Here is a 26850-nt window from a genome sequence, read left to right on the forward strand (position 1 = left end):
AGGCACTAAAAAGAGGCTGTAAGTCAGTATATGGAAGACAAAACAAAAGGAAAATGGGAAATAGTGATATATTTCTTTAATACACATACTGTGAAGAACTGTACAAGTCCTGCCACTTAGTACACTTCCTTCACTTTTCCAAGATGCTGAAAGAGAATTAGCATGAGAAACATGAATCCTTCTGGAAGATGTTCCCTCTGGCTCTCAGTTCTTCCACAACCTGATCCCAGTAACATCTGCTAATACTGCTGTACATGTTTCTCTTACAATTTGGGTCACAGCACACACACCTGTTTCCACATCATGAAGTCTTATATTCTCTTCAGACAGAGATGTAATATCTTCTGACGTGTAGCATGGTTTAAAGTTTTCTTTTTTTCTCCTTTTCTGAGCAACAGAGAAAATCTGTTTGATCTTTTCCAGCTACCTAAAACAAAGGTATTTCTCTGGGGGTCCAAACTTTTTCCTCTGATTTTCTTTTTCTGGTGAAAAGAACAGAGCTCCTTATAAAACCAGAGTAATTCAAAACTGAGTCAGAGTAAAGGACTTCTTAACACACTTTCTCATCTTAGAGGCCTCCAGTGGGGGCTTCAAGTACTAGGAAAGGAAACTTGCACACAGTCATCGTGGATAAATACATCTTAAATACACCATGCCACTTCCCAGTGATCAACTGCTGTATGTTGTTATATTTACCTGCTGGTAATCATCTCATTGGAAAAATGCATTTCACAATCACCTTTTAAAACAGAACACAAAAAAAATATTCCCTAATTGGCCAAGATTTCCCAAATGTCCATCAGATTAGAGAGTACAAAAACTTGACCATAGTCTCTTATTTCAGCTGGAGTCACAAAGCCTAGTATAGAATCACAGAATCATTATGGTAGGAGAACACCTCTATTCATCCAGTCCAATCCCAACCCATCCGTACCATGCCCACTGACCATGTCTCTCAGTGCTGCAAAGTAAAAAGGTTGGTGCACGTTAATATGGCATTGAAAAGTTAATCACAGGTTTTAACCATTTCCCTTAAGTGTGAAGACCCAATACATTGGGAATTTTACTTAGATCCTTCAGTAACGTTGCAACTATGGGACCATGTAATGACTTACACCAGAGAATTCTCTGCAATGGTTGCCAAACACATCTTCAGGATTTCAATTAGAAGTTCTGTGACTTTCAGCTGAAAGGAGTAGCCAAAACATTCTGTGCTGTCAGAGGAGGGGAAATGCTTCAATGCATCCAGTTGGAAATGATTTCCCTTTAGTTGAAAAGTCGCTGTGATGAAGCCTTCATTAGGAAGGGATGAAGCAGCCAGGAGCAGGTCCTGCTCAAGGAGCTCAGCATGAGCATGTGGGGGCTGGACAATGCCATGCTCAGAGGCTGTGTATGAAGGCTGAGAAACTGGATGGTAAATTGCAGAACCTTGGTGTAATCCCCTTTTTGCTTTTCAATAACCTTTGGAAGCAGTGGGAGTTGTGGCAATGCAGAGGGTACGTCTGAATCTCAACAGGACATAAAAACTGAGGCAAAATATCACACTAATATGGCTACACAGAATTACTGGAACATGCTGCTGTCTATTAAGTGCAGAGCAGAAGGTGAACAAGCTTGGATGTGTCTGCCAATTCAGAAATGCCTGTAATTAGATCTTATCAGTTACTTAACATCCTACTTCTGTCTATATTTTGTTTACATTAAGAAACCAATTACCTCATTACTAGCCAGTACATGTCAAGCAAATACAACATAATATGGTCCTGTATTTAAAAAGTGTAATAACTACAAATAACTACAATTAATTCTTGCCAGGTTTCAGAAAAGGTAAATAAGAGTCTTTCTATGACACACAACACTTCATTTCAGTGAAACAAGTTATCATATGAAGCATTAATATTCAGAAGCTCTGACCAGAAGTGTTTCTGAGCATAATGCAGCAATGCATTTAAATGTGAGTTTAAAACATACAAAGAATTTCAATGGCACTGATGGAACTATCCATTTATTGAAAGCATATGCTCTGCAGATTCTATCCAAAACTCCATCCCAGACCTTAGATTACTCCTTTTCCACATGCTATCAAGCCCCTAATATATGCTTATTTTCTCTTTTCATTTGTTTTCTGGTCAAAAACAGTCACTAAGGGTAAAAAATAATTAAACGGGAAATACCTATGGCCATTAAAATTACACTACAGGAAAAACTTCCAGAACTTTTTTATTGCATCTCTTCCATTTTAGCACAATACAACCCAAACAGCCAATACTCAGCACTGCATCTGCTCCAGCAGCTGAAGGTTTGAATACAATCCCCTCTTCACTTTAAGGGACAAAGTGATTTTGAAACAGAATTCTGCAGTGTTTCCACTGAGACCTTGTGCAATGTCTGCATACCTCCGTGCTCTTAGTGCTTCATTACTGGCTGGAAACTGGACTAAGAGGTCACTGGATGGTTAGCCTTCAAACATTTCCATTAAAGGCTCACCCTCACCCTTGAAATCTACCATTTCATCCTTGTTTCTACCGTTGTAGAACCATTGTAGAAACAAGGACACGTTTCTTTATTCTAACCAACAATAAGTGTGTCCTAGGCAGCTGAGTGATGCCAAACAACCTGAGAAGCTCAAGATCGTTTAAATAGTCTGCTGAAATCCGTGAGGTGCTGTTATAAAAGAGAAAGCAGCAGGAACAACACACTATGTACGTTCACCCTTGATCAAAACATGAAGTTGTATCACAAAAAAAGTAGCACAGCATTAGTAGGAGCATCTCTAAGGAGCTTTTGCAGAAGATGGAGCTATGGAGAGCAATATGACTGCATTTTACTAGCAGGCAAAAAGATTAGCATGTACAACACAGTACTGCATTTTACATTTAATTTTTACTGGTGAATCTGCATGAATCTGGTGAATTACCACCAGAATTGGTAATATTCACTGCAAATAGTGAGGTTAACCATAGGTTATTTACCAGGCTGCCCAGAGAGGCTGTGGATGCCCCGTCCATCCCTGGAGGTGTTCAAGGCCAGGTTGGATGGGGCCCTGGGCAGCCTGGGCTGCTATGAAATGTGGAGGTTGGTGGCCTTGCCTGTCACAGGGGGGATGGAGCTTCACAATTCTTCAGGTCCCTTCCAAACCAAGACTTTTTATGATTCCATGATTCTTTCCTAGGTATTTTTAAAGAAAAGGGATCATTCCCAGTGACAACTGCTTGAGTCTTGTCCCTGTGCAACCACAATTAAAGGATTAAAGAATGTTTCTGCAGAAGAGATTTCAGAGGCACTCTCTTGCTAAGGTGGAGTCAGAACCACTACTCCTAAAAATATTATATCTGTATTATACCTGTATTTTCCCCCAGCCTACAGAGTCCTAAAATACAAAGAACTTGCTGTTAAGCGGAATGTACAACATAGGATTAACAACAATCTCAGGACAAGATTTACTTACACAATATTTTTCTTTGAGCACTTCCTTTCATTCCCATTCACATGGGGACAGAAAACACAGTCCCTTTGGAGGCAGCAAAGATGAATTGCAGCATCCTTTTTCTATACCACTTATCAGAACGTGACGCCAATGCCAACAAATGACAACAATTATCATCAGAGTCATGTTTGTATACCGTTATATTTCAGGTCTAATAGTAAACCTAAGAACACGTAGGTTTTCCATTTATTCACAGCACAGATGGCAGCAGCATGAGTTTTCACCACCTATCCCAGCATTTGCAATCACACGTTTGTGGAAAATCTAGAGCAATTTAAAAATGATGGAAGCTATCAAGCTTGATAGCAGTAATGAAGGCTCCTTCAAGAAGGATTAAAATTAGGATACTTAATAAGATTTGGAGCTTTGCCAAGGAAATTCCATAGGTAGAATCCTACTTCCTATGAAACGTTGCAAATGATGTACAATCATACAGACAATAACAGCACTCATGCCCACACCCCCATCAACACTGAAAAACTGATCTAAGCATCAAAAAGAGAATAAAGGAAGAGCTTTATAATGTAACTACTGACGACTACGTCAATATCAGATCGTACCAGAACTCTCTGACTCCACCTTTGTAGGAGTAGCTCTACATCTATCTTAACCTTAGAACTCAAAACATAACAGAAAAGCATTTTCTACTAGTTCCAAGCAATCTCCCATTCCACCACTCCAAGAATATTTAGATGCCCCCCAAGTCCCCATACAAGGGAACACTGGCAGTAAGATGCTACTGAAGAAAAGAGGAAAACTAAAGAGTACTTGTAGAAGTTGTTATGATAATTGAATGGTGAAACCCACAAACCATTTCTCTTGTCAAAGCATGGTACCACAACAACATTAGTATCACAGACAGGTTAACATTTATTATGATATTTTGAAATAATCGAATGAAAACATAATTTCAGGGTGACAAAGTAGTGCCTATGGCTAACTTAGACCTTTGAATACCCACAGGATTGCTAAAAATTTCAAATACAAACATACCTCAGTTGTTTGAAAACAGATTAAGATCATCAATTCATTCCAGATAGACTAATAAATTGTTATTATATAAGAACTGTCGAGCAGGGCTCAAGTTTCTAAATATCCATGCTATGTCTTTTCTAAGTTCTTTTTATTTGGTAGTTCATTTCAGTGTTGAAGCTTTTTGCTGCTGTTAATAAATTTTGCCTAATTACTCAACAGAACGTGAAATTCATTTCATTATCTGTCTTGGAATCACTGCACACAGGTGTAAAATTGCCTGCTAATGCATGGTTACATATAGGCTGCATTTTTGTCTTTTTGCTACATCACACTGGACATTTATACAGCACTGCTTCCCTCCTTTCGTGGGTACATCCTCCAGTTTTACAAATATCCTCCAGATGTCGTTACACATGTTGTCTGACAATATTTATATGTATTCTATTAGAATGGGCTCAGGTCAAAACCAGTGAGGACTGCTTTATATACCCGACCTGTACTAACTGTAATTCATGGCTCCATCAGGCTAGATGATGTAGGAAGTGTATAAAGGAATATCAAGATTTACTTCAACATCACAGATGGATAAATATTTACTGGAGTGCAATAAATTTCCTAAGGTGACTTTGTACCATCCTGTAGGAGCTAGTAAAGAATTATATCCTTTCTAAACAACCCAATCTTACTGTTCAAAACACATTTAGGAAATTTTTTCATTCTCTACAGCAGTAACCTTTAAGAATAAATGCCATAGGAATCCACCTTTTTCTTCCCAAGTGAATTCCACAAATTCATTCTTAGAGACTAGGATTAGCACATTCTGACTATTCCCAGATTAAGTTGAAATCCGTATCTTGCTTAACAAAAAAACTAGCTCTGTTGTCTCTCAATAGGAAGTCTACAGGATGACTCACAAAGTACAAAACAGGTTTGGTTTGGGGTCACGCAAACGGAAAAAGATCTGCAAGCACAGTAGATAAAGCTTTCTACCCAACTGAGATCTATGCACAACCAAAGTTCTGGAAAGTCAAAGATCATCTTCAGAGTTTTGTTCAAACTAATGAAAAATCCAACAGGACCTGACTTACATAAAAACCTACTATTTGTGAATTTGTATGAAACAAAACAGGACATTAAATATTCTGTTTGTATAACCCAGCAAAATGCTTTTAGTATGCTCCTTCTGGGGCACAGACATCTCCCCAAACCATCAGTGGCTCGAGCTGATCGCAGTGATAAGAAAATGGCTACGGCAGCCCAGATTCTGAACTTGCCCAAAAATAAGATATTTAACACAATACATCTGAAAGCTTTAATTCCAAAGCTGATGCCTTACCAAATACAGCCATCTGCGTTCCCTCTGGGAAAGGTTCTACCATTCTGTTTCCATTGACATGATGTTTATCTAGAAGGGAGAAGAAAAAAAAAAGTAAAAATGTAACAGAACATACACTTTCCACGACAACACAACTGTTTTTACTCGGAGTTCTATTGACACCTGACATCTGATTTATCAGAGCTCTCCTGCACGACTCTCCAGTAACTGGGACTTTGTAGCCTCTGAGCCTATTTCTCGAAAGCACAGCTCTCTATGGACCCCAGGACATAAAGTGGAGCTGAATTCCAATGTTAAGTCAGCTAAAACCACAGTAACGCATGCATGCAGAGCACCACGCATCAACACTGACTATTACAGGTACAGCACTGATCAGGCAAGCAGACAAAGCAGGGATAAGTTAATTCTCTGTCGCTGCTAGGACATGGTGCTCCTCCACAACAAGTTTTTCAGTGTGATCATGCATGAATCCCAGATGCCTACCTTGAGCAGCAGCATAACTTACATTGGGGAAGGGCATAAAGCAGAAATACTATGCAAATAATGTGCATAAAAGCTAAATAAGGACTGATATTCAGTCTTAAGGAATACAGTGCATGCAGAAAAGTGTATATGGACAGCATTGATGGTGCACACAGGGGAGTTTCTATGCAAGACAATGGTTGAAGCTCGCTTTGCTCCCTTTGAGACAAGATGGCTAAGAACTGCTCTGTTTCCAAACTTCTAAATGAAATATTCCTTACATCCCAACAAACTTCTCTTTCACTCGTCTCCTTAGCATAAGGAAAATTCAAGTCCTTGCGATATCATAGGTTTATAATTATTACTCAATCAAGACTGTATGTGGAACCAGGAACAGAGCACTTAAAGCCCCAGTTAAAATACAAAGACCCACACCAGAATATTCTCAGTCTTTTTCACTGCCATTTTCACATTCATTTCCTAATCACACTCTTCTAAGAGTCATTGCCAAGACTGGTGGAAAGGATTCAAATCATCTGAACTGACAATACAGGTTTCTGTCCACAAAACACATTCCAGGGAGAAAGCCAAGAGATTTTCTCAGTATTATATTTCTCCCTTCGGTACAGAATCTGGTGTGGAATAAAACAGGTCAAAAAGAGAGCACAGGACTGCCTTGCAAACTCCCTGAAAGCAATATTTTTGATTAGCAGAGAGGCATAACACAGTTCTAATCCCAGCTGGCATCAAACATTTATCAACAGGCAGTGATGGGGGGAAGCAGGGTTATCTGCAGTTGGTGCAAGAGGTCCCATGAAGACAATTGCTTACATTTAAGGAGATTGAATGCCCTGTGCCATGCAAGTCAAGAGAAGGGCTGAAAGGAAATTGTTAGGAGGCTCCAGAGGGGTAGTAATATGGCCAGTGCAACACGAGGTTTCCACCTTGTTAGCCATAGCTTGCATTACAAACATGATCTATAGCCATCTGAGATGGGCAAACAGTCGGGAAAATTATGAAACATCATGCAAGATCAAATAAACTAACCTTGCCCTGGTCCTGATAGCTGCCTTCATTTAAAGAGTGAATGACATACATGATGTATGATGTAGTTCTCAATTCAAATGGTAAGCTTTCAATATATTAAAATTAGTATTAAACTTTTAGAGGTGAATAGGGCTTGAAAGAAAATGTTTTCAGACTTCTCAAGTCATTCTCCAATGTTGTTTCGAAGATCACAGCTAGATAAAATAATTAATTTCCTTAACATTTATATTTTATTTTACATTTTTTAGCGTTCCCTGCCCTCTGCCTATGTGCATTAAATAGCAGAAAAATAAACAAAAATAAACAAAATTTACAAGGGTTTCCACAAAGCACAAATTCTACCTTAGGAAGAAACAAAATACATATTGGTATAAAGATTTTCTCAACAAATACACTATTCAAACAATATTGCAGTTTGGATTTTTTACTGTTTAATTCTCCTTTACAAGTTGGATCGAGATGCCCCAGAAAATCAGCCAAACCTTGGCCCCATGGAATTAGAAAAAAAATCTGACAGGTTTCCCATAATTTGCCAACAGAAACAATATATTGCATTTTCAAGTCATTGTCATTCCAGAGGCGCAGGTTTACAGCATATAAATTAGAAACTACAGAGGCTAGCAGTGAACATACGGCTGGCTATGAAAGTCAACTTCAGCTTCCTACTGGTGAAAAGTAGGTCTTACCTTAATACAGTTGGTATTTTAAGTGGTAATGCCTCAATGGACTACAGAGCCTTCAGGCACTTGGAAAAGAAGAGTTGGGAGGACATGGATGTCTTATAACATCATCATGATCCTCTTGACCCTTCTGATTTCAACAGAAAGCCGATTGGTAAAGGAAAACTTTTTCTTAAAATTGATATTCAGGCTGATGGCATTTTTGTCTACATAATTTCTCAGTGAAGCAATGTGGAACTTCCCCTCAAAATTACCAAATGCTGCTCTAGTCTCAACAGCAGGAATTCTCTACCATTTTTCAAACTAAGTCTGAGAGATATCTGCAACATACAGTGCTCCCTGCTGAACAGAAATAGCATGCACTGAAAGCCACACATATCCTAGAGGTCTTGACATTCAACTTTAGCTTCAGGCAAAATCTGCTGTAGAGATACACAGTGCTGGGCCCTTTCTCCTGAGATGCTCTGGACTTGTATGGAAATAATCTTTAGACTCCTTCTTTTCTGTCTGTGAAACAGCATAATATATGGAAAAATAATCAAAAGTAGCTCAGTAGAATAATCAAAAGTTGCTCAGGTCTGCAGTACTTCTTTAGCATCATTCAGTCTTTGAAGTCTAACACTGAACACTTTCTAACATAGTCCTACAACTGTCCTTTGCTAAAGACTGACTGAACTCAAGTAAAGTTAAATGCATGGATTAGAAAGACAGAATGGCTCAGGTTGGAAGGGACCTCAAGGATCATCAAGTTCTAACCGCCCTGCTGCAAGCAGAACTGCCAATCACTAGATCAAGTACTGGATAAAGCTGCCCAGGGCCCCATCCAACCCTTGGACACCTCCAGGGACGGGGCATCCACAACCTCTTCGGGAAGCCTGTTCCCACCCCTCATCACTCTTCCAGAGAAAAACTTTCCTAACATCTAACCCAAATTCCTTCCTCTACCTTAAAACCATTCTCCCTTGCCCAATGACTACTTACCCGTGTAAAACATTGACTTTCCTCCTGTTTATAATCTCCATTTAAATATTAGAAGGCCATAATAAAGTCTCTCCACAGTCTTCTCTTCTCCAGACTGAAGAAGCCCAGTTCTTTCAGCCTGTCTTCATAGGACACGTGCTCCAGCCCTCTGATTACCTTTGTGGCCCTTCTCTGCACCCTCTCTAAAAGCCCAATACCTTTCCTGTATTGAGGGCCCCAATCTGGGTGCAATACTCCAGATGAGGCCTCACAAGGGCAGAGTACAGAGGGTCAATCACCTCCTCCACCATCACTACTCTGATGCAGCCCAGGATATCGGTGGCCATCTGGGCTTCAAGGGCACACTGCTGGCTCATGAAAAGTTTTTCACCTACCTGGACTCCTAAGTCTTTCTCAGCAGGGCTACTCCCAGTTCTTCTCCTGCATCTGGGATTAAGTTGACCTAAGTGCAAAACGTTGCACTTCGCTTTGTTGAACCTCATTAGGTTTACAAGTGCCCACCTTCTGAGTTTATCAAGGTCCCTCTGTATGGCATCCCTTCTTTCTGCCGTATCAGCTGCACCACTCAACTTGATGTTACCAACAAAGTTGCTGAAGGTGCATTCAATCCCATCATCTATGTTAAATAAAGATGTTAAATAAAGATGTTAAAGAGTACCAGTCACAAGACAGAACTTTGGGGGACACCGCTCATCATCAGCCTCCACCTGGACGTAGAGTGACTGACCACAAACCTCTGGCTGCAACTTTCCAACCAGTTCCTTATCCACCAAATAGCTCACCCTCCAATTTAGGGGTAAGGATGGGGTAGAGGACCATGTCAAAGACCTTGCAGAAGTCCAGGTAAATGACATCAGTTGCCTTTCCTTTGTCAACCAGAAGTCCAGGTAAATGACATCAGTTGCCTTTCCTTTGTCAACCCATGCTGTCACTCCATTATAGAAGGCCACCAGATTGGTCAGGCACAGTCATCCCTTGGTGCTGTGCTGGCTGCCTCACATCACCTTCTCATCTCTTACGTGCCTTAACATGTCTTCTAGGAGGATCTGTGTCATGATCTTCCCAGGTACGAAGCTGAGGCTCATCAATCTGTAGTTCCCCAGGTCTTTCTTCCTCCCCTTCTAATAAATGAGAGCGACATTTCCCTTTCTGCAGTCACTGGGAACTCCACCTGAGAGTCACAACTTTTCAAGGGTGGTTCAGCATCCACATCAGCCAGCTCCCTGGGATGCATGCAGTCCAGCCCAATAGATTTGTACAGATTCAGCCTCATGAGGCAGTCTTGGACTTGTTCTGTCCTTACAGTGAGGGGTACTTTGCTCCCCTGGTTCCCACCCCGAGGTTCAGAAGTGTGAGGTTCAGGGACACGAAAAATATGAGAATCCTGGCAGCCAATGAAGTCTGAAGCAAAGAACTCATCGAGTACCTCAGCCTTATCTGTTGTAGACGGTTCTCCTTTCTCATGTGTCAGGGGAGGTACACTCCCTTTAGCCTGTCTATTCTGACCAATGTACCTACAGAATCTCTTCTTGTTGTTTTTAATATCCCTCCCCAAGTTCAGTTCCATCTGTGACCCGGCTTTCCTAATTCTATCTACGTATGTCTGGACAGTACCCTGTATTCTTCCTAGGTTGCACATTCTTGTTTTCATTGCCAGTACTTGCCCTTCTTTTCCCTCAGTTCGACCAGCAGGTACTTTCCAAGCCATGCCAGTTTCCTGCCCCCTCTGCCTGCAACAGGCAATATCTATACTAGTAAGCCATTAAAATAAACAAGTCCTATCTAGAAACTATTTGAGAGTGTGTTAATTAGCCTAACCAAAATCACATTATACCCTGTCTTAGCAATCTACCAGTATGGACGACCAAGTTCCTGTGCCTAGACCTGTTCTTGGGAACATTTTCATTTATTAGCATACACTTCAATTATCTTCACAGTTCCATGTACGTCAAGGGTATCACACCAGTAATAGAAATTTAACAACAGAAGATGTTCTAATGAGAAATGTATAAAAATACATTTCCTTTCAGACCAGCCTGACTTTGGCTTTAAGCAGATTTACTCTTTTGCTTGTATGTATAAGTCCGGAGGAAAATCAAAGCCCCATTACACAAAGACTTGCTGCTGTTAAGTTAGATTACTAATACACTCATTGCCAAGGCATTTATAGCACATATCAGGCCTTTAACAGAATACAACTTGCAATTAACAGAGACTTAAGCTTGTCTTCTTGTCTTAAACATACAACATTATTGCACTTGTGTACTATTGAGCAGTCAGATACTCATAGGCAAAGTCATCTCTCACAGCAGTACAGACAAAAGTTGCACCAAGAATGAAATTAGCAGTGCAGAAAGTCTATACAGGGCATTCTGCATAACTGCAGATACCTGAGAGGAACCCTAGGATAACAGATGTCATTAATGAAGATGAGCTCCCTACTTGTGGACTCAAATGAAGCAACCTTAAAAAGATCGGGTTTTCACAGAATGCTGATCCAGCATTGAGTGAAAATGAGAAATTTTCTGCTCTCAAAATATTCAACCTCAAGCAATCATAGTAGAGATTTAAAAACACTATTTTTTATTCACCCATAAGAGATTCATTTGTTCTTCATATTTATCTTTTGTTTTTTAAACCATTAGGGAATATTTAGACTGCATATCCAAACTTGCTTTATCAGAGCGGCCAGAAAGTTATTATTTTTAAATGAAAACTGAGATTCTCCCATAATCAAATTAATCTAGGAGTAAGGGTCATATTTACACACAAGGACTGTTAATTTGCCATGGTAAGCGCAGCCAGGAATTGAATTGAAAATAGCTGATTAACCAATTACCACGAGCCTCCTCCTTCCCGAGCAGCTTTGCTGGGCTAGGACTTGGAACAGCCGTTCAGCACAAGCACGATGACTGCACGGAGAGAGGAGGAGGAAAAGGGATAAGCCATGAGGGGGTGAAGGAGGCTGATTTGCTTCCTAAAGCCAATCAGCTGCTTGAACAACCCCTCTTCCCCCATCTGTTTTGTCTCAGACACTTTTCCACCTCCTTCTTTCACAGCAATATTATAGAGGTTTGTTCTCCATTGGTACACCAAACACCCACTTGGCCGTCCGCATGGCAACAAGGTCACTGAGGAGCTGGAAATATCTGATGAATGACTCTGTCATCCTATGACAGGCTAGAAGACATAAGACGTTTGTAAAGCAGCTATGAAAATAGCTAAGTGGCAAGTACTTGCAAAAGTGTCATATAAGTAATGAGATATTATTGTAAGAGTTGAAAGGTGAGCACCAAAGAAACAGGTTGGATATTTCAGGTTGAATATTAGGAAAAATTCCTTAGAAAGAGCAGTGCTGCAGTGGCACAGCTGCCCAGGGAGGTGGTGGGGTCACCATCCCTGGAGGTGTTCCAGAACCGTGGGGATGTGGCACTCAGTGGGCATGGTGGGGTGGGCTGGGGTTGGACCTGGAGATCTTAAAGGTCTTTTGCAATCAGCATGATTCTCTGAGTCTTTGATTCTATGATTCCATAAAAGCACTGCTCACTTTTACAAAGTCTTAGGTGAACATGATGTATATAGCTAATATTTAGCATGATTGCAAGATTCATTTTAACTAAAAGTTCCAATGCAATAACAGGGCATACAACTTCAAGCCAGGCCTGGAAAAGACTGCTTCCACCTAAATAAACAGTGGTGAGGCAAAGTGTTCCTCGCTGAATAGGCAAGCTATCTAAATGCCTCCTTCTGCATTTTGGATGCGAGAGGAGTGTGTCATCCACAACCACAACTCCACCTCCTTAAAACACAGTGATGAAAAGTGGGATGACAGACATCATTTGAAAGCTCTGCTCGTAATCTGCAGACAGGCTGATGGCATTTCACTGTGACCTATAGCCAGAACGTTCTTTTATTTGAAAACGCATTGAAAGCCCAAGTTTAACTCTGGTGCCTGAGATTGTACTCTCCAGAAGGACCACAATAAAATGAACGCCGCGATGAGAAGGTGTCAGATTCATTGCCTCTGTGATGGCTGAGAAAGCTTTACTGCTTGAGAAGACAGGAATATCAGCAGTTTGAAACCTGACACAACAACAAATCTAGCCAGCAGCACGGTTGAACCACTTTGCAAGGAGTAAGACATTCAGTAAAAGCTCCTCGTGGCATGATTGGTAACCCACTGTGAGATACACGGGCTATCAGGCCTGTTCATCCCCTACTGCTTTTTCATATAACACATTTCACTGCCATGCACCATCAATATATAGGACATAATTGAAGGCCAGTGGGTTTCCTTTCAGGCTTGTAAACAAGAAATTATCTGATTTGTATTTCCAGTAAAAGACCACAACGTTTAGAAAAAAATAGTGGAAATTTGGCAGTGCCATGCTACCATCTAATATCTAATGAGCAAAATGGTAAATGGTACCAAAGAGAAGAAACACTAAGTGAGACACACAAGAGGGAGAGGGCTGCTCAACTTCAGGCCTCTGCAGAGCTAATGGTGATAGTAGGTGTGTGACTCGTGGCAGAGTTTTGTCAATAAATTCTTCTGAGCTGGTAACAAAATTGAAGCTCTTTCTTATATTCAGGTCCAGCTCAACGAGCAGAAGTGTTAGTTGTACATGTAAGAAGAAAATCTAATGTCATAGCAGATGAAATCCCAAGAGCTGTGTTTTACATCACTTTGTTCCCCCAAAGGATATTTTCAGCTTGGAACACTGCTGCCAGAATCCAACCATTCATGTTTCCAAATCTGACAAGTCATTTTGGTGCTCAGCATTGGCAGAGAGATGGCGTACATGATCTACTGGGTATCTTTCACCTCTCATCTCTGTACTTCCATCATCCTCCGTCAGTAGAGATCAGCTGTCAACTCACTACCAATTAAAAATAGAGGTCACCTCCGTAATGGTAACTCACTGCCTGCAACTAATTGTAGTAGTGTGTCATTGTTCTCACACAGTGGTTCCCAACTGTTATTAAACAAGCATGATATTGTTAAATGGAAAATATTAGATTATGAATTATGTTGCAAAATAAGTAACTGCTCACTTATTAAAATAGGTCACGAAAGGAAGAACGGTAGCTGAAAATAGATTTGAAATGTATTCTGGAGATGATGTCTCAGATTCTGACACACAGTGTTCTGCTGCATCCATTCTATCAAACAGATTATTACACACAAACTGATTGATGCTACAAAATGTGATGCGCCCTAGCACAGCGTGTCAGTTCAGAACCCAGAGCACATGGACTTCTCAAAAAGCATAGGTTATTTTTAATGAACAAAGGCAAGATTATCGCACTCTGATTTTGTTCTTCTGCATTTCTTACTGGGAAACGCACCAACAAGAATGACAGGAAAATAAGTTTCTGAAAATGAAAATGAATTCATCTCTTAGGAGAGGGCAGTGGGGAGACAGAAGGGGAGAAAAAGCGATTCTGAAATTTCCAATCTACTGGGGTTTGCAGATTAGTGGCTGAACAGCTGTGCCTGTAGCTGTGTGACTGTGCTAATAGGAAGCAGTATGTCATGTGGCGATGGACCACAAGGGAAGCCAGCATGGCAGTGTGAAAGGGTGGATGGGCTGCAAGGCCATAGGAGACTGTATCTGTGATTGGGGAGATAGGAACATGCGTATGACAATGAGAACAGCCAGCTGCAGGGTCGTGCACAAGACCAGAGAGAGAGCAGATGTAAATCCTGGGTGCCCCCAGTAGCAGCTAGGAAAAGGATGGTGGGGTGTTCAAGTGAAATGTAAGGATCAGAGATGTATTAGGGGGAAACTGCCAGAGGAAACTGCCCTAGAAACTACAGTAAATGACACAAAACCACATACCATTATGTGACATTCATGCACACAGTACATGAGAGCTCATAAACTGACTATACCTGCACGTGCTGCTTAATATATCTTCTGACTGTGTAGACCGAGTGTTTACATTTCGAGGTTTGGGGTAGATACATCAATGCTAAACTAAATACACTCAAACCAGAATTCATACCTCTTAGTTTTAGACATCTACAATGGATATCTGCAACTAAGAATTCAGCCTTGGATTCTTCTGTACTCTGGAAAGAAACAAACAGTGCTGCAGTGATTCACGTGACATATTTGGGATGTTTTCTTCAGGATAAAATGAACCATATTCAAAAGTGACAATTTCTCAGTGTCAATTATTAGGAAACTACTGATCAGCTCAGATGAATTCCACCTCCATCACCTTCAATATTATCACTGAGATTTATGACCTAGTCAGTGGGAGGATTCTATGTACCTGCGTACACATGCATATTCATCATAGTAAGGCCTTGGCACCAGCGGAGATTCTGAGTTATACACCAGAATAAATAAAACAGACAAATATATATAAAGCAGACAAATGTTAACAGTAAAACGTTTGATCAAAATAGTGGAGGAAACGACAGCAGAGAAAAATGATCTTATCTACAGGGGTTGCTGGAAGGTATGCAACCTCATATCCAGTTTTGTTCTGTACTGCAGTCACAGAGCTCTAATTAACACCGTGTTCACCCAGGTTAGACAGTTCGCTTTTGTTGAAGTGGACAAGAAAATGTCAACAATTGTCAGCCTGCTTCTGCACAGCATACAGTCAAACTGATGGTACACTTACCTATAGAGCCTTCAGCTGCCAGCCTTGTATCATGACATAGCAACCCAAACAAAAATAATAAAACTAATATTGCATTTTCTGTGTGCAACGTAATGCTTGGCTGGTAAATGACTGGGGTTGATAATTATCCTCTTCGACAAATGAACGGGCCAGCATGCCATCATATGAGAGAATACAGCAGCACTCTGTAACGATCAGCAGTGCAGAGTGCCTAGAAAAAGCCCTAACCCAGAACAGAGTGTGATATTGAGATATCGCACTGAGGCAGACAATTATGCCATTTCTACCATTCCTGCTTTTCAGGCACTGCCAGCAGCATCTGGTTGTCAGTGCAGGAATTGAACAGAGCTGATAAAGTACAACTGGACTTTATTGCAGAGCTCCAGACAATGCCTTTCCAAGCCCTACTTGAAACCCTTATCTAAACCAGCTTGGATAAGAGTGCTATCAGACAGAAAGATCCAAACAAAGGCTGATGATAAGCACAGAGTTGGGAGGAGATGTCCAGTGGGGTGTGGCAGGGAGGATTGTTAAGCCTGGGTTTATTTAGCAGCTTTATTAATGATCTCAAAGACGGGGTGAAAAGCACATGAATTAAACATGCACTGGATACTCAACTGGGACATCGTGCGTGCACCATGAAAAATGAAAACCCGCACAAAGCTCTAGGCAGAAATTCTGCAGTGAAGCACAGAGAGATGCAAAGTAGCTCCAGGAATAGTACGGTTTGCTTATTATGGAGAAAGAGCTTATGCTCCAGTCTTTCTGGAGGAAAAAACCATTTAAAAGAACAGGAACCAGAGCCTGAGGGAAGGACAGAAGATTCACAGGATACATAAAGTCGTATAATGGCCAGGCCTTGGAAACCCATGTGTCCTCAGCTTCTCTTAAAGAGACTGCTGCTGCTGGGGATGCAGTCCCAGTCGGTTTGCTTCCTGGCACTCAGCATCTCCTTACTTGTGAATCATCAACGTAGATGCCAGATCCTTGCCTAGCTAGTGATAAAGCAAACCAGCTTCACAAAACAGTGCAGACCTAATGGTAAAGTCCCCAGGTTGCTTAAATGCATTGCTTTCTTTCTTATTTCCTTTTACAAATTCACGTTTGCATAAACAATCTTCTAAACGTGATTTTTGATTTCAGAGGATGCCCCTTTTCGAGGGTTCAGCCTGGGAGTAGTTAGGTCTTCTGCCAGTTAATACTGGCTTTCTTAACACCAACCAGCTGTCACTGGCTCTTTTTGTCCAGAGCTTCTCAAAATTAGACTACAGATATTTCTGCCGGACATCCACATAACACATTCAAAGTGGAAGAATCCCTTTGAAATTCCTGGCTGGCCATGAATTTGTAGACAAATAGCAGCGCAGTGGATTTCCAAGTTTTTAATTACATGCATAGAGGCATAACTCAAGCATTTTTTTCCTGAAGAGGAAATCTCAGAGAAACACTGCTTCTCCAGTACACACTTATTTGAGTAATATTGCCATATTTTAATATTGAAGCAAAATACGTCGCTGGGGCTAACAAGATCACCCTAACTCCCTTGTTTCTCCTAAAATACAGCATGGAAGAGCTCGATCCAGGAAAGGTTCCTCTTATCTACAGCACCTGGGCTAACGATGAGAAATACGCAGCACAGGGCAACCCATTGCTTTTAGGCATTCACAATGAATCTTATCTACAGGTGACTACGTTTTCCCCATTGATTGATAGGGCCAAGGGTGCTTAGCTCAGATGAAGACTTCTATGTCTGATCAAAGCAATTCCAACCTGAAAGACTATTCTCACTTCACTGAGAGGCAGTCCCTCCCAGAAAGCCACTTCTCTATAATCAGTTTTGCATTTGTTCTCCTTGAAAATGGAAAAGGTAATTTTCAAGACCCAAGAACGTGGACAAAATGTATTTATCTGACTTTTCTATCTAAAAGTAATCCAACAAACACATACTATGTTTCCCAGAAATCTGTTATGTTCATTATCCCACTAACAGAATGATGGGTCAAATGACTTCACAAAGTTCACAGTGTCACTGATAAAACACGTCTTGATTCCTTATGCCAAAGATCTCAGCTAACTCCCTCTCCAGACAACCTGAAGTGCACTGACTGGCCTAATGAAACCCAGTGAAGGGAGTTCAACAGTTCCTTTCTATTCATGAGTTAACATCACTCAGTCACCTACAATTCAATTTTTCTAAGGCCCTGAGATTTTAATTTGAGTAATACTTCTATTAATTACAATGTCTAATAACAATGTCTAAATCAGACATCTGCTAAAAGTACGTAATGTTAATTTATTGGAAAATCTCCAGCAGTGCTCAATTAAAATGTTCCCCAGTTAAGCTAATGCATATGATTTGTAATGAATAGCAAAATTAGATGCCGTTAATAAAAATAAGAGCAAATAAAAAAACAATAAAACCTTGAGTGTAAGACTGACAAAATTAAGGACGTAGAATTCTTCCTTAGGTGGTAGAACAGGAATTTTTGAAAATGGAATATTCTCACATATTCTCACATACGGTTTGGAGCCTAGCTGTAGAGCACTGCTCTAAATTAGCATCCACAGGAACTATTTGCTGCACAATACGCTGCAGGAAATAGCATTAATCTTTACTGGGTTTTTCTTGTTTTAATTGCAGTTTTCCATCACAAGACATTTTTCATGCTCCTTAAGTATGTCGGCTTACGCAGAGGCCTATATTTGGCAGAGGGGGCTTTGCTATTTTTAAATAATTACAGTGCTTTGCAGCATGTCTGCAGTCCCGTGAATTAGAAGGATAGTTGAAACAAGCAGCGCTTCTGCTCATGAGGAACACTGCCCTCCCGTTATCATTCTGCGCCTCACTGCGTGGCCCCACAAACCCATTAATCTGCTAGGTCGGTTTTTTTTTTAAACAGATCTACAAGAAATGATGGAAATGAGGAACCGTGCGGCCTCAGCAAAGCATTACAATGCACCGCGGCCCCTTACAGCACAGCTGACATTTCTTTCTTGCCTTGTGAAGATGTCAGCAGCTCTGAGCACGGAGCAGGGTGCAGACTGTGATATAGTATCTCCCTCATCCACGTTCCCCCTTGATGGCAGATTATCTGCCCGGAGGTGGCATTAGGCCTCCATCAGCTGTCAGTCAGCAGATGAGCAGGAACGGTCCAGTGCTTCATTCCCTTTGCTCCTGACAGTGATGGATGACCGAGCCCGCTGCTCAGCAGAGCCTGACGGGCCCAGGCCTCCCCTTGCAATCTGTTCCAGGCGAACGCCAGCCTCCTTGTTGCATCTCCCCAATGCGAAGGTGCAGCCTACGGGCTTTCCTGGCTCAAAAAGGGGAATTGCGGCTTTGCTCCTTGAAGAAGCTCGTAATAGTGAAAAATAAAGATGAGTACGGTGTCAGAAAAGAGCGCAGGCGCCACTTAGCTGCCCCCACATAAATATCTGACTCAAATCTGCAGACATACACCTCAGCCTTAAATACGGTCTAACCACAGCACTGCTGTCCTTGTGAAACAATATGGCATTGCTTGTCTTGTCACATTCAGAGGGGATGCAACTTCATCTTGAGCACAGACTGCATTTCAAGGCCAATACTCCTCTTTCTTAGCAACTAGAAATACATTGGAAAGTATTTTGTACTTAACAAAATTACTGTTTTCACTTCTACCTAAAGTCAAATATATTAGCCCAGCATTTTAGGTTCAAACTATGTTGCTTCACTGAAGCTAGTGAACACTGATCACAAAGCTGAGCACTGGCTGCTGCAAAACAGCTTCTACATTTTAAGGATCCGCGATGCTCCACAACTGACTTCTTCTCCAAAGTGCATAAGTGATTCAGGATGAGACTGAAGAGGACTCACACGTGGGTAGCCCAGCATCGTTACCTGGGGGAAAAAGCCCCAGGACAACAATAGAAGAGTAAATAAGAATAAATGTTCTCTGAATGGTGAGATCTTCCTTGACACAATAGGGATTTAATTCACTGTAGGTAAGACTTCAGTGACTTCAAGAACCTAGCAGTTGTCTGTTTTTATTTACCTGTAAAATGCTAAGGTAGGTATTCTGGGGGTGACTGGTAATGCTTTACATCAAGAATGTCTACATTTATAGTACTGAATTGCTTCAAAGAGATGATCAGGCTTCCTTTCAGGTAATGGAAAAGAATAGGTAAGTCTTGTGGGATCTTCAGCCATCATTCCTGGTCCAAAGCAAATCCATGGAAAGTATTGCACTGACTGACTAAATCAAGAACCTACAGTAGGTGTAGATAGTAAATTAAATACGGCACTTCGGTGTTTACAAAAATCTTATGAGCAGATCACACAGAATCACAGAATCACAGAATCACCCGGGTTGGAAGGGACCTCAAGGATCATGTAGTTCCAACCCCCCTGCCTAGCAGGGCCACCAAACACACACATTCAGATCAGGTTGCCCAGGACCCTGTCCAACCTGGCCTTAAACACATCCAAGGACGGGGCATCCACAACCTCCCTGGGCAGCCCGTTCCAGGGCCTAACCACTCTCCTTGTAAAGAACTTCCCCCTAACATCCAACCTAAATCTTCCCTCCTTCATACACAGCACATTACTAAAATGCCATTTCAGAGTGAATGCAGCTGCTATGATGAGTGAAACATGTTTGTCTGGCTTATAAGAGCATTAAAGGACTAGCAAATCCAGAAGAGTTAGATATAATTGATACTGAAAGATTAGAGGAAATCCAGAGACAGAACAGCAAAGGTTATGTCACTGGTCAGGAGCTCCAGCAGAAGTGCAAAGGATACACAAGGAAGGAGCACAAGCAAGCTCAACCTTGTCTTTGACACAGAATCATAGAATCACCAAGGCTGGAAAGGACCTCCAAGATAATCCAGTGCAACAGTCCACATACCATCAACGCTTCCCCACTAAAGTGTATCTTTTAGTACAACATCCAAACATTTCTTGAATACCTCCAGGGACGCTGACTCCACCACTTGCCTGGGCTGCAGAGCCTGACCACTCTTCTGGACTAGAAGCTTTTCCTAACATGCAACCTGAATCTCCCCTGTCAGAACTTGCTTCCCAACTTCTAGAATTCTCCTTTAGAAAAGAAGGAAACTGACCCAGGAATTTATTTTGGCAGTTCTAAGTGGTAATATTCCCCAAGGTTAAACACTGTAAATTCTTCTGTATCATGACAGGGGGATATGGCATTACAAAGAACAATTCAGACAACCTAGACATAAGCTCTGGATTCCTGGTGTTTGCCTCCCACTCTTTCTCTCCACTGGAAGGAGAAACACAGGAGATTTTAGTTCCTTAACACTGAAGTTAGCTTCTTTACCCTCAAGTTAGTTGCACTACACTGAAGTTAGTTTCTGTGAATAGCCTTACAAATTGCAAAGGATTTCATCTTAAAGCTGGAACTTGTTTTGAAAACTATCAAAATGGACCTTTCAACTTATTACAGCACGAGATGTAGGTAAACAAAGCATGTATAGGCTGGTAAATCTAACACGATTCATCGCGTTCTACTGCAGCCGTCTGAAATACCCTACCTTGATCATGTTTATCAGTGATTTGTCATTGCTGCTCCTGGAATCTCATTTTAATATAATTTTCCAATGGATCTTGTATTTCTAAGGAATGCCATTCCCGTGAGGAATAAAATAAGCACAGCATAGTAAAGGGGCTGTGTTCTTACAGCAGCATTAGCTGCATTACAATATCTATCCTATTACCATTATTAACAGTAAAATCCACCTACTTTACACAACAGGAATTGAAGTCTTCCTCCAGTAAAGAAAGGTAAATTATGTTCTACAAATACATAACACATTCCTTTAATGCAAAACACACTTACTCTAACTAATAAACTGCATCCTTTTAGAAATTTTGCATTCTCTATGGTATTATTAAGCTCTACAAGATCTTTAAAAAAGAATTTGAATCAACTCTATTATGTATTGAAATTAACTGAAATATTGAGCTTACAATGTAATTGAAAAAACTGGGGTGTAATGGATTTATCCATTATGGTTTTACATGTTGTAGGTAAACTACCTAGAGCTCTCATCCATGGCTCAGGCTAGGCTTGTTCAGCACGGCTGTGGTGTGACATACAACTCAGCAAACCACCATCATTCTTTAGCAACTCACTTGCGTGGAACAATTTTATGAGTCGTAATGAATGAGGGATATGGGAATAGGGCTGTATTTCAATCCCTTCAGCCCTGGATGAGTTCACTAAGTTCTCGTTGCTTCTGTAACACCTCACATCTGTGTATCTTCTACTACATTGGCTGGCCACAGTATTCCTTCCTCGGTTAAACCAGGAAATAGAAGAGAGCTGCTGGGAAATCCTTCCTTACACAATTTTATGAGCAATACCAGCTAATGCTTGAGATTTCATGGTAGACAAAGCATATTTTTGGCAGATAAAATGGATGTGGGATTTTTAACATTTTTCCCTTCATAAAATGACAAAACATAATCACAGTCTTAGTACTTTAATGCGTCTTTATCTACAAGAAGTAAATATAACATCAAGCATCCTGAGTTTATAATGCATAGTTTGCAGAAAACTGCAATAGTTCTGCAGTATTTTTATCTTTATAATGCTGAAATAGCATCGCAAGTGTGTCTCCAATTTGGTACTATTTTTTCATCTTGTCGCATGTTATATGACCAGCTGCATCCTAAGGTATTACATAATGAAGGGCAGACTTTCAAAAGGATTCAGCAGCTCCCATTGAAATGATGGCTGATTTTCCTAAGAGCTCAGCACTTTATGTTCTAAGATCTTTCAAAATTCTGACTCCTGTGTACTATTCCAATGAGCAATAAAGAACAATGATTAGGTTTATATAGAGTTGGTGCGCATTCAGGCAGATATTCTCTGGCTACTCGGACAGTATGGCCACCCCTGGTTTGGGTGGATAGTGATAGGACAAGGGGGAATGTTATCAACTGAGACAGGGGAGGTTTAGGTTGGATATGAGGAGGAAGTTTTTCCCCCAGAGGGTGGTGAGGCACTGGAACAGGTTGCCCAAGGAGGCTGTGGATGCCCCATCCCTGCAGGCATTCAAGGCCAGGCTGGATGTGGCTCTGGGCAGCCTGGGCTGCTGGTTGGTGACCTGCACACAGCAGGGGGTTGGAACTGGATGAGCACTGTGGGCCTTTGCAACCCAGGCCATTCTGTGATTCTATACCTAGGAGTGCCAACCTCAAGATCAAACAATTGTCTTGCTTGAGGTCAGGAGCCAACCCATACACAAAAGTTCCTAATATTTTGCAAACTTTAAACACACATCTAGAAAGAGAAGTCATCTCTGTCTTTACACAATGTAGATGGAATAGAGTCAAAAATGAGGAAGTAGCAAACTTCTGCTACTGACTATAGAATATTCATTGGCAACACCCACAGGCTTTGTATGACATTATCACAGCTCCAAAATATCAAGTTGTTCATGAAAAAAAAGTTATAATTAGATTCTCTGGCATTCTCACATGAAAACCTTTTACATATCCAATAATAATAATTAATTATGTTTTTCTCCACACTTTATAATATCTCTCAACATAAGATAATGTTTATTGCTCCAGACCCATAAAACACTCTAGACCCAGTTTAACAAGCATTGAGGGAATAATGAAAACGTAATTGCTGCCTTTGTTAAGAAGGTTGCTGATGAACTTTATTTGGTATTTGAAAATTGGAAATCTGTGTTCTGTGTTGAATACTAAAAAAAACCAACATATATGATTATTTATCATATAGGCTAATGTAAGTTAATAAAATTATCAGTCACCTCGGTGGGATCAGGATCTCTGAAATGGTTCATCCAGAAGGAGAATGGGTTAAAAACTCTTTAATTTTGATAACATTTAATCTGTGCATGCCTCTCTGTTTTCAGATTTCACTGCCTTCCCCAAAGTGAAACAAAAACTTAATCATGATACCTCCAGCAGAGAGTTGGATGAATGCTTACTGGCAAGAATGTAAAAGCATTTCCTAATGAAAGTCACTCACAATTTGAAATTAATTTGCTTTGACCATGCTCACTTTGCTTTCGTATTTACTTTCCACGAATACTCAATTGATTGAATTTGCCTGCTCTAACTGTTCAAGGAAAACCAATTTCAAAAATCACATAAGTAGGCATTCAAGAAGCAGAATTTAAAATTCACCCTTCTACTTTGTCTCAGTTACTGTGAAAGCCGCAATGGTATCTCATACTTAATAACTTTATTGAATTTATTCTCACAGCCCTCAGAAGGACAGAATTAGGAGCTACTTGGCATAGCTCTGGTAACAGAAGCCAGAAGGCAGAGAGGAAGACTGAAAATGTACATCCTAAGGTCTATATTAGCAGTCCTAACAATATCATCATCTTCAGCTTTGTCAACAGTAAGGAAACAAGAAACATGAAACAATCATGGCCAAGTAGTGCAATTTTTGCTGCAAATGATCACAAGCAGTATGTAAACCAATGGGGAGGGGGTCAGTGGCCAATACTTAACAAGGACAGAAGTATTTGGTAATTCAAGTACAAACAAGACAACGTTGCAAATTCAAATGAGCTACCCTACATAAATTCATATATTTACATTCATGTGTGACTGTATAATTAAACTTCAGTAATTAATCTCAGTTTTAAATTCCTGACAGAAATACAGTTAACTGCATAATTTTGAAAATGTGGCATTGATTTACAACATACTGTTTAGCCCATATTATTTAGGCCATCTCTACACAAACTTATCTACCCATAGGCAGCTTGGATTTCTTGGTTTGAAAGGAAGCCATGGCAGCAGTTGATGTAAATTGGAATGCTCTGCAGAGCCAAAAAATAAGGCAATATATATAAATACAGTGAGCAATAACCACCCACCAAAGCAGATAGTGAACTTCAGATATCAGATGTGCCCTGATAGATAGACAGACAGATCGATCTGTAACAGTGGAAAGGACTTTCTGAATCCCAACTATATTAGGCAAGCCCAGATAATGAATTTATTAGGATGCTCCAGCACCAAGGCAAATTTGAAATGGTGTAAAGATTGAATCTTAAAGGATCACGTAACACAGCAGAATCACTCCGCTCTTGGCTTACTTGAAGTCAAGGTTCCTCTTACAAGTGAAAAAAGTACTCAAGGGTCATTCAGGTGATCTATAGGAATGACTATAAGACATTTCAAATACGGTGAACTGAAAACATGAGATTATAAGAAGCATTTATGAACTGTTAGAATTGCTCAACGGTATCATAAATATGGGAACACTGAGAAAATGAAGGCTTGGTTGGAATGTTAAGTTCTTTGTTTCAGAAAGAATTAGTTGGAGCTTTCTGTGACACGGGTGCTCAATAAGTTACTTCTTATTTCAGGCAAAGATAAAAGAAATGAAGTCTGCAAACCATTCTCCACAGTAAAGTAAACAGCAGCAACAACCTGCTTCCTTAGGGCTTTCCATTTGACTGAATATTTACAAAATGTTTTATTCATTTAAAGTAACATCATGCAAGAATTTTAAACAAAGATTAAAGAACCTAAAGAGAAAATGGAGTTCCTGATTTCAGAGTTTTAGATTTGAGATATTTAAGATCACATCAGTCTGCATGTGGCTCTGGGCAGCCTGGTCTGGTGGCTGGCAACCCTGCCCATGGCAGGGGAGTTGACAGTAGATGATCTCTGAGGTTCTTTTCAGCCCAAGCCATTCTATAATCATCTTTGGATGATTTTAAAACCTTTCTTTTTTGTTTGTTTTACTAGTGAAAAGTATAGTGAGAAGTATACTTTTTCTTGGTGAACATGTAAGATATTCTGCTTTATTCTTGGTTCACATACTGTCTTTTCTTTGATGTCTTGTTTATGACTTTTCACTAGATACACCTGGTTCACTAAATAAAGAAATATCATAGCAAACCTAGTAGAATTTCAGGGCAAATGTTAGGCTTCAGATAATCTCCATATAATCTTCAGAGTATATTTATTATTGCTCTTATTCTCATTCTTATATTTTGAATCTTCTTCCTTATCTTTTCCTACACACAGTTGTATCTACTCTTAACACACAGTTGTATCTGCTCTTGAAGCAGACTACAAGCTTCCTGAGCAAAGGAATCTTTTTACATGTTCTCCATTATCCTGTTCAGTGGAGCACCGTTTTCCTTCTTGTCCTGTATAACTAGAGATAGGATGAGAGAGAATGGCCTCAAGTTGTACCAAGGGAGGTTCAAGTTGGTTAGTAGGAAAAATGTCTTCTCTGAAAAAGAGCCACCAGGTGCTGGAATGGGCTGCCCAGGGACACGGTGGGGTCACCATCCCGGGAGGTATACAAGAAACATTGAAATGTTGTACTATGGATCAGGGGAAATGCTAACACGGTGGATGGTTGGACTAGATGATCTCAGAGGTCTTTTCCAACTGTGGTGATTCTAAGATTCTATAATTTTCACTGAATTGTTTTGTTAGGAAAGGCCACGTGCCGTGCGCTTTTTTGATGTTTACCATTTGGAATGTCTTCTTTTGACAATATGGTACATATCATTAATTTTAAACCTTTGCAAAACAATATCTTCACTTCCTGCACAGAAAGAAAAGATGATAAATTCAGACACTTCTCTTTTAGGCTGTAAAATTTCTGCATTAAACACAGATTTCCATTATTACTGATCTAATAAGTCCTATTCTCATCTGGGCTATCAGTAACTCAATAAGTAATTACCATTCACCTTAGGCTGTTCCAGTCCATTAGACCAATACTGATGACTCAGGGGAGGCAATAAACGAAGAGCACACAGCTGATAGAAGAACAGAAAGCGATGTGAGAAAATGCTGCTGCTGTAACTCATGCTCCATTGCTATGTTTACTGAAGAAATGCTCAAATATCGCTCAATTTCATCTAAATTGATACGATCAAATGTAGAATCATAGAATCATAGAATCACCAAGGTTGGAAAAGACCTAAAAGATCATCCAGTCCAACCGTTCACCTATTCCCAATAGCTCCCACTAAACCATGTCCCTCAACACAACATCCAGCCTTTCCTTGAACACCCCCAGGCTCGGTGACTCCACCACCTCCCTGGGCATCCGTTGCAGTGCCTGACCACCCTTTCTGAAAAGTAATACTTCCTCATGTCCAGCCTGAATCTCCCCTGCCGTAGCTTGAAGCCATTCTCTCTGGTCCTATCACTGATGACACGAGAGAAGAGGCCGACCCCCAGCTCACTACAACCTCCCTTCAGGAAGTTATAGAGA

The 26850-nt window shown here is 40.5% G+C and overlaps 1 protein-coding gene across 4 annotated transcripts in view; it reads right to left on the bottom strand.

Annotated features, from left to right (window-relative positions):
• MSRA (methionine sulfoxide reductase A) overlaps nucleotides 1–26850 on the bottom strand; it is a 262146-nt gene that overhangs the window by 161891 nt on the left and 73405 nt on the right. For 3 of the 4 annotated variants that reach the window (XM_042832591.1, XM_042832589.1, XM_042832592.1), the window contains one exon: nucleotides 5799–5867. In XM_042832591.1, the coding sequence (XP_042688525.1) occupies nucleotides 5799–5867 (69 nt within the window). Of the gene's footprint in view, nucleotides 1–5798; nucleotides 5868–14977; nucleotides 15045–26850 lie in introns of all 4 variants that reach the window. The other variant, XM_042832590.1, reaches the window with a different exon arrangement.

Source organism: Centrocercus urophasianus, unplaced genomic scaffold, assembly GCF_019232065.1.
Source record: "Centrocercus urophasianus isolate 14NV4802_14NV808 unplaced genomic scaffold, USGS_Curo_1.0 seq_39, whole genome shotgun sequence".
Taxonomy (NCBI): Eukaryota; Metazoa; Chordata; class Aves; order Galliformes; family Phasianidae; genus Centrocercus; species Centrocercus urophasianus.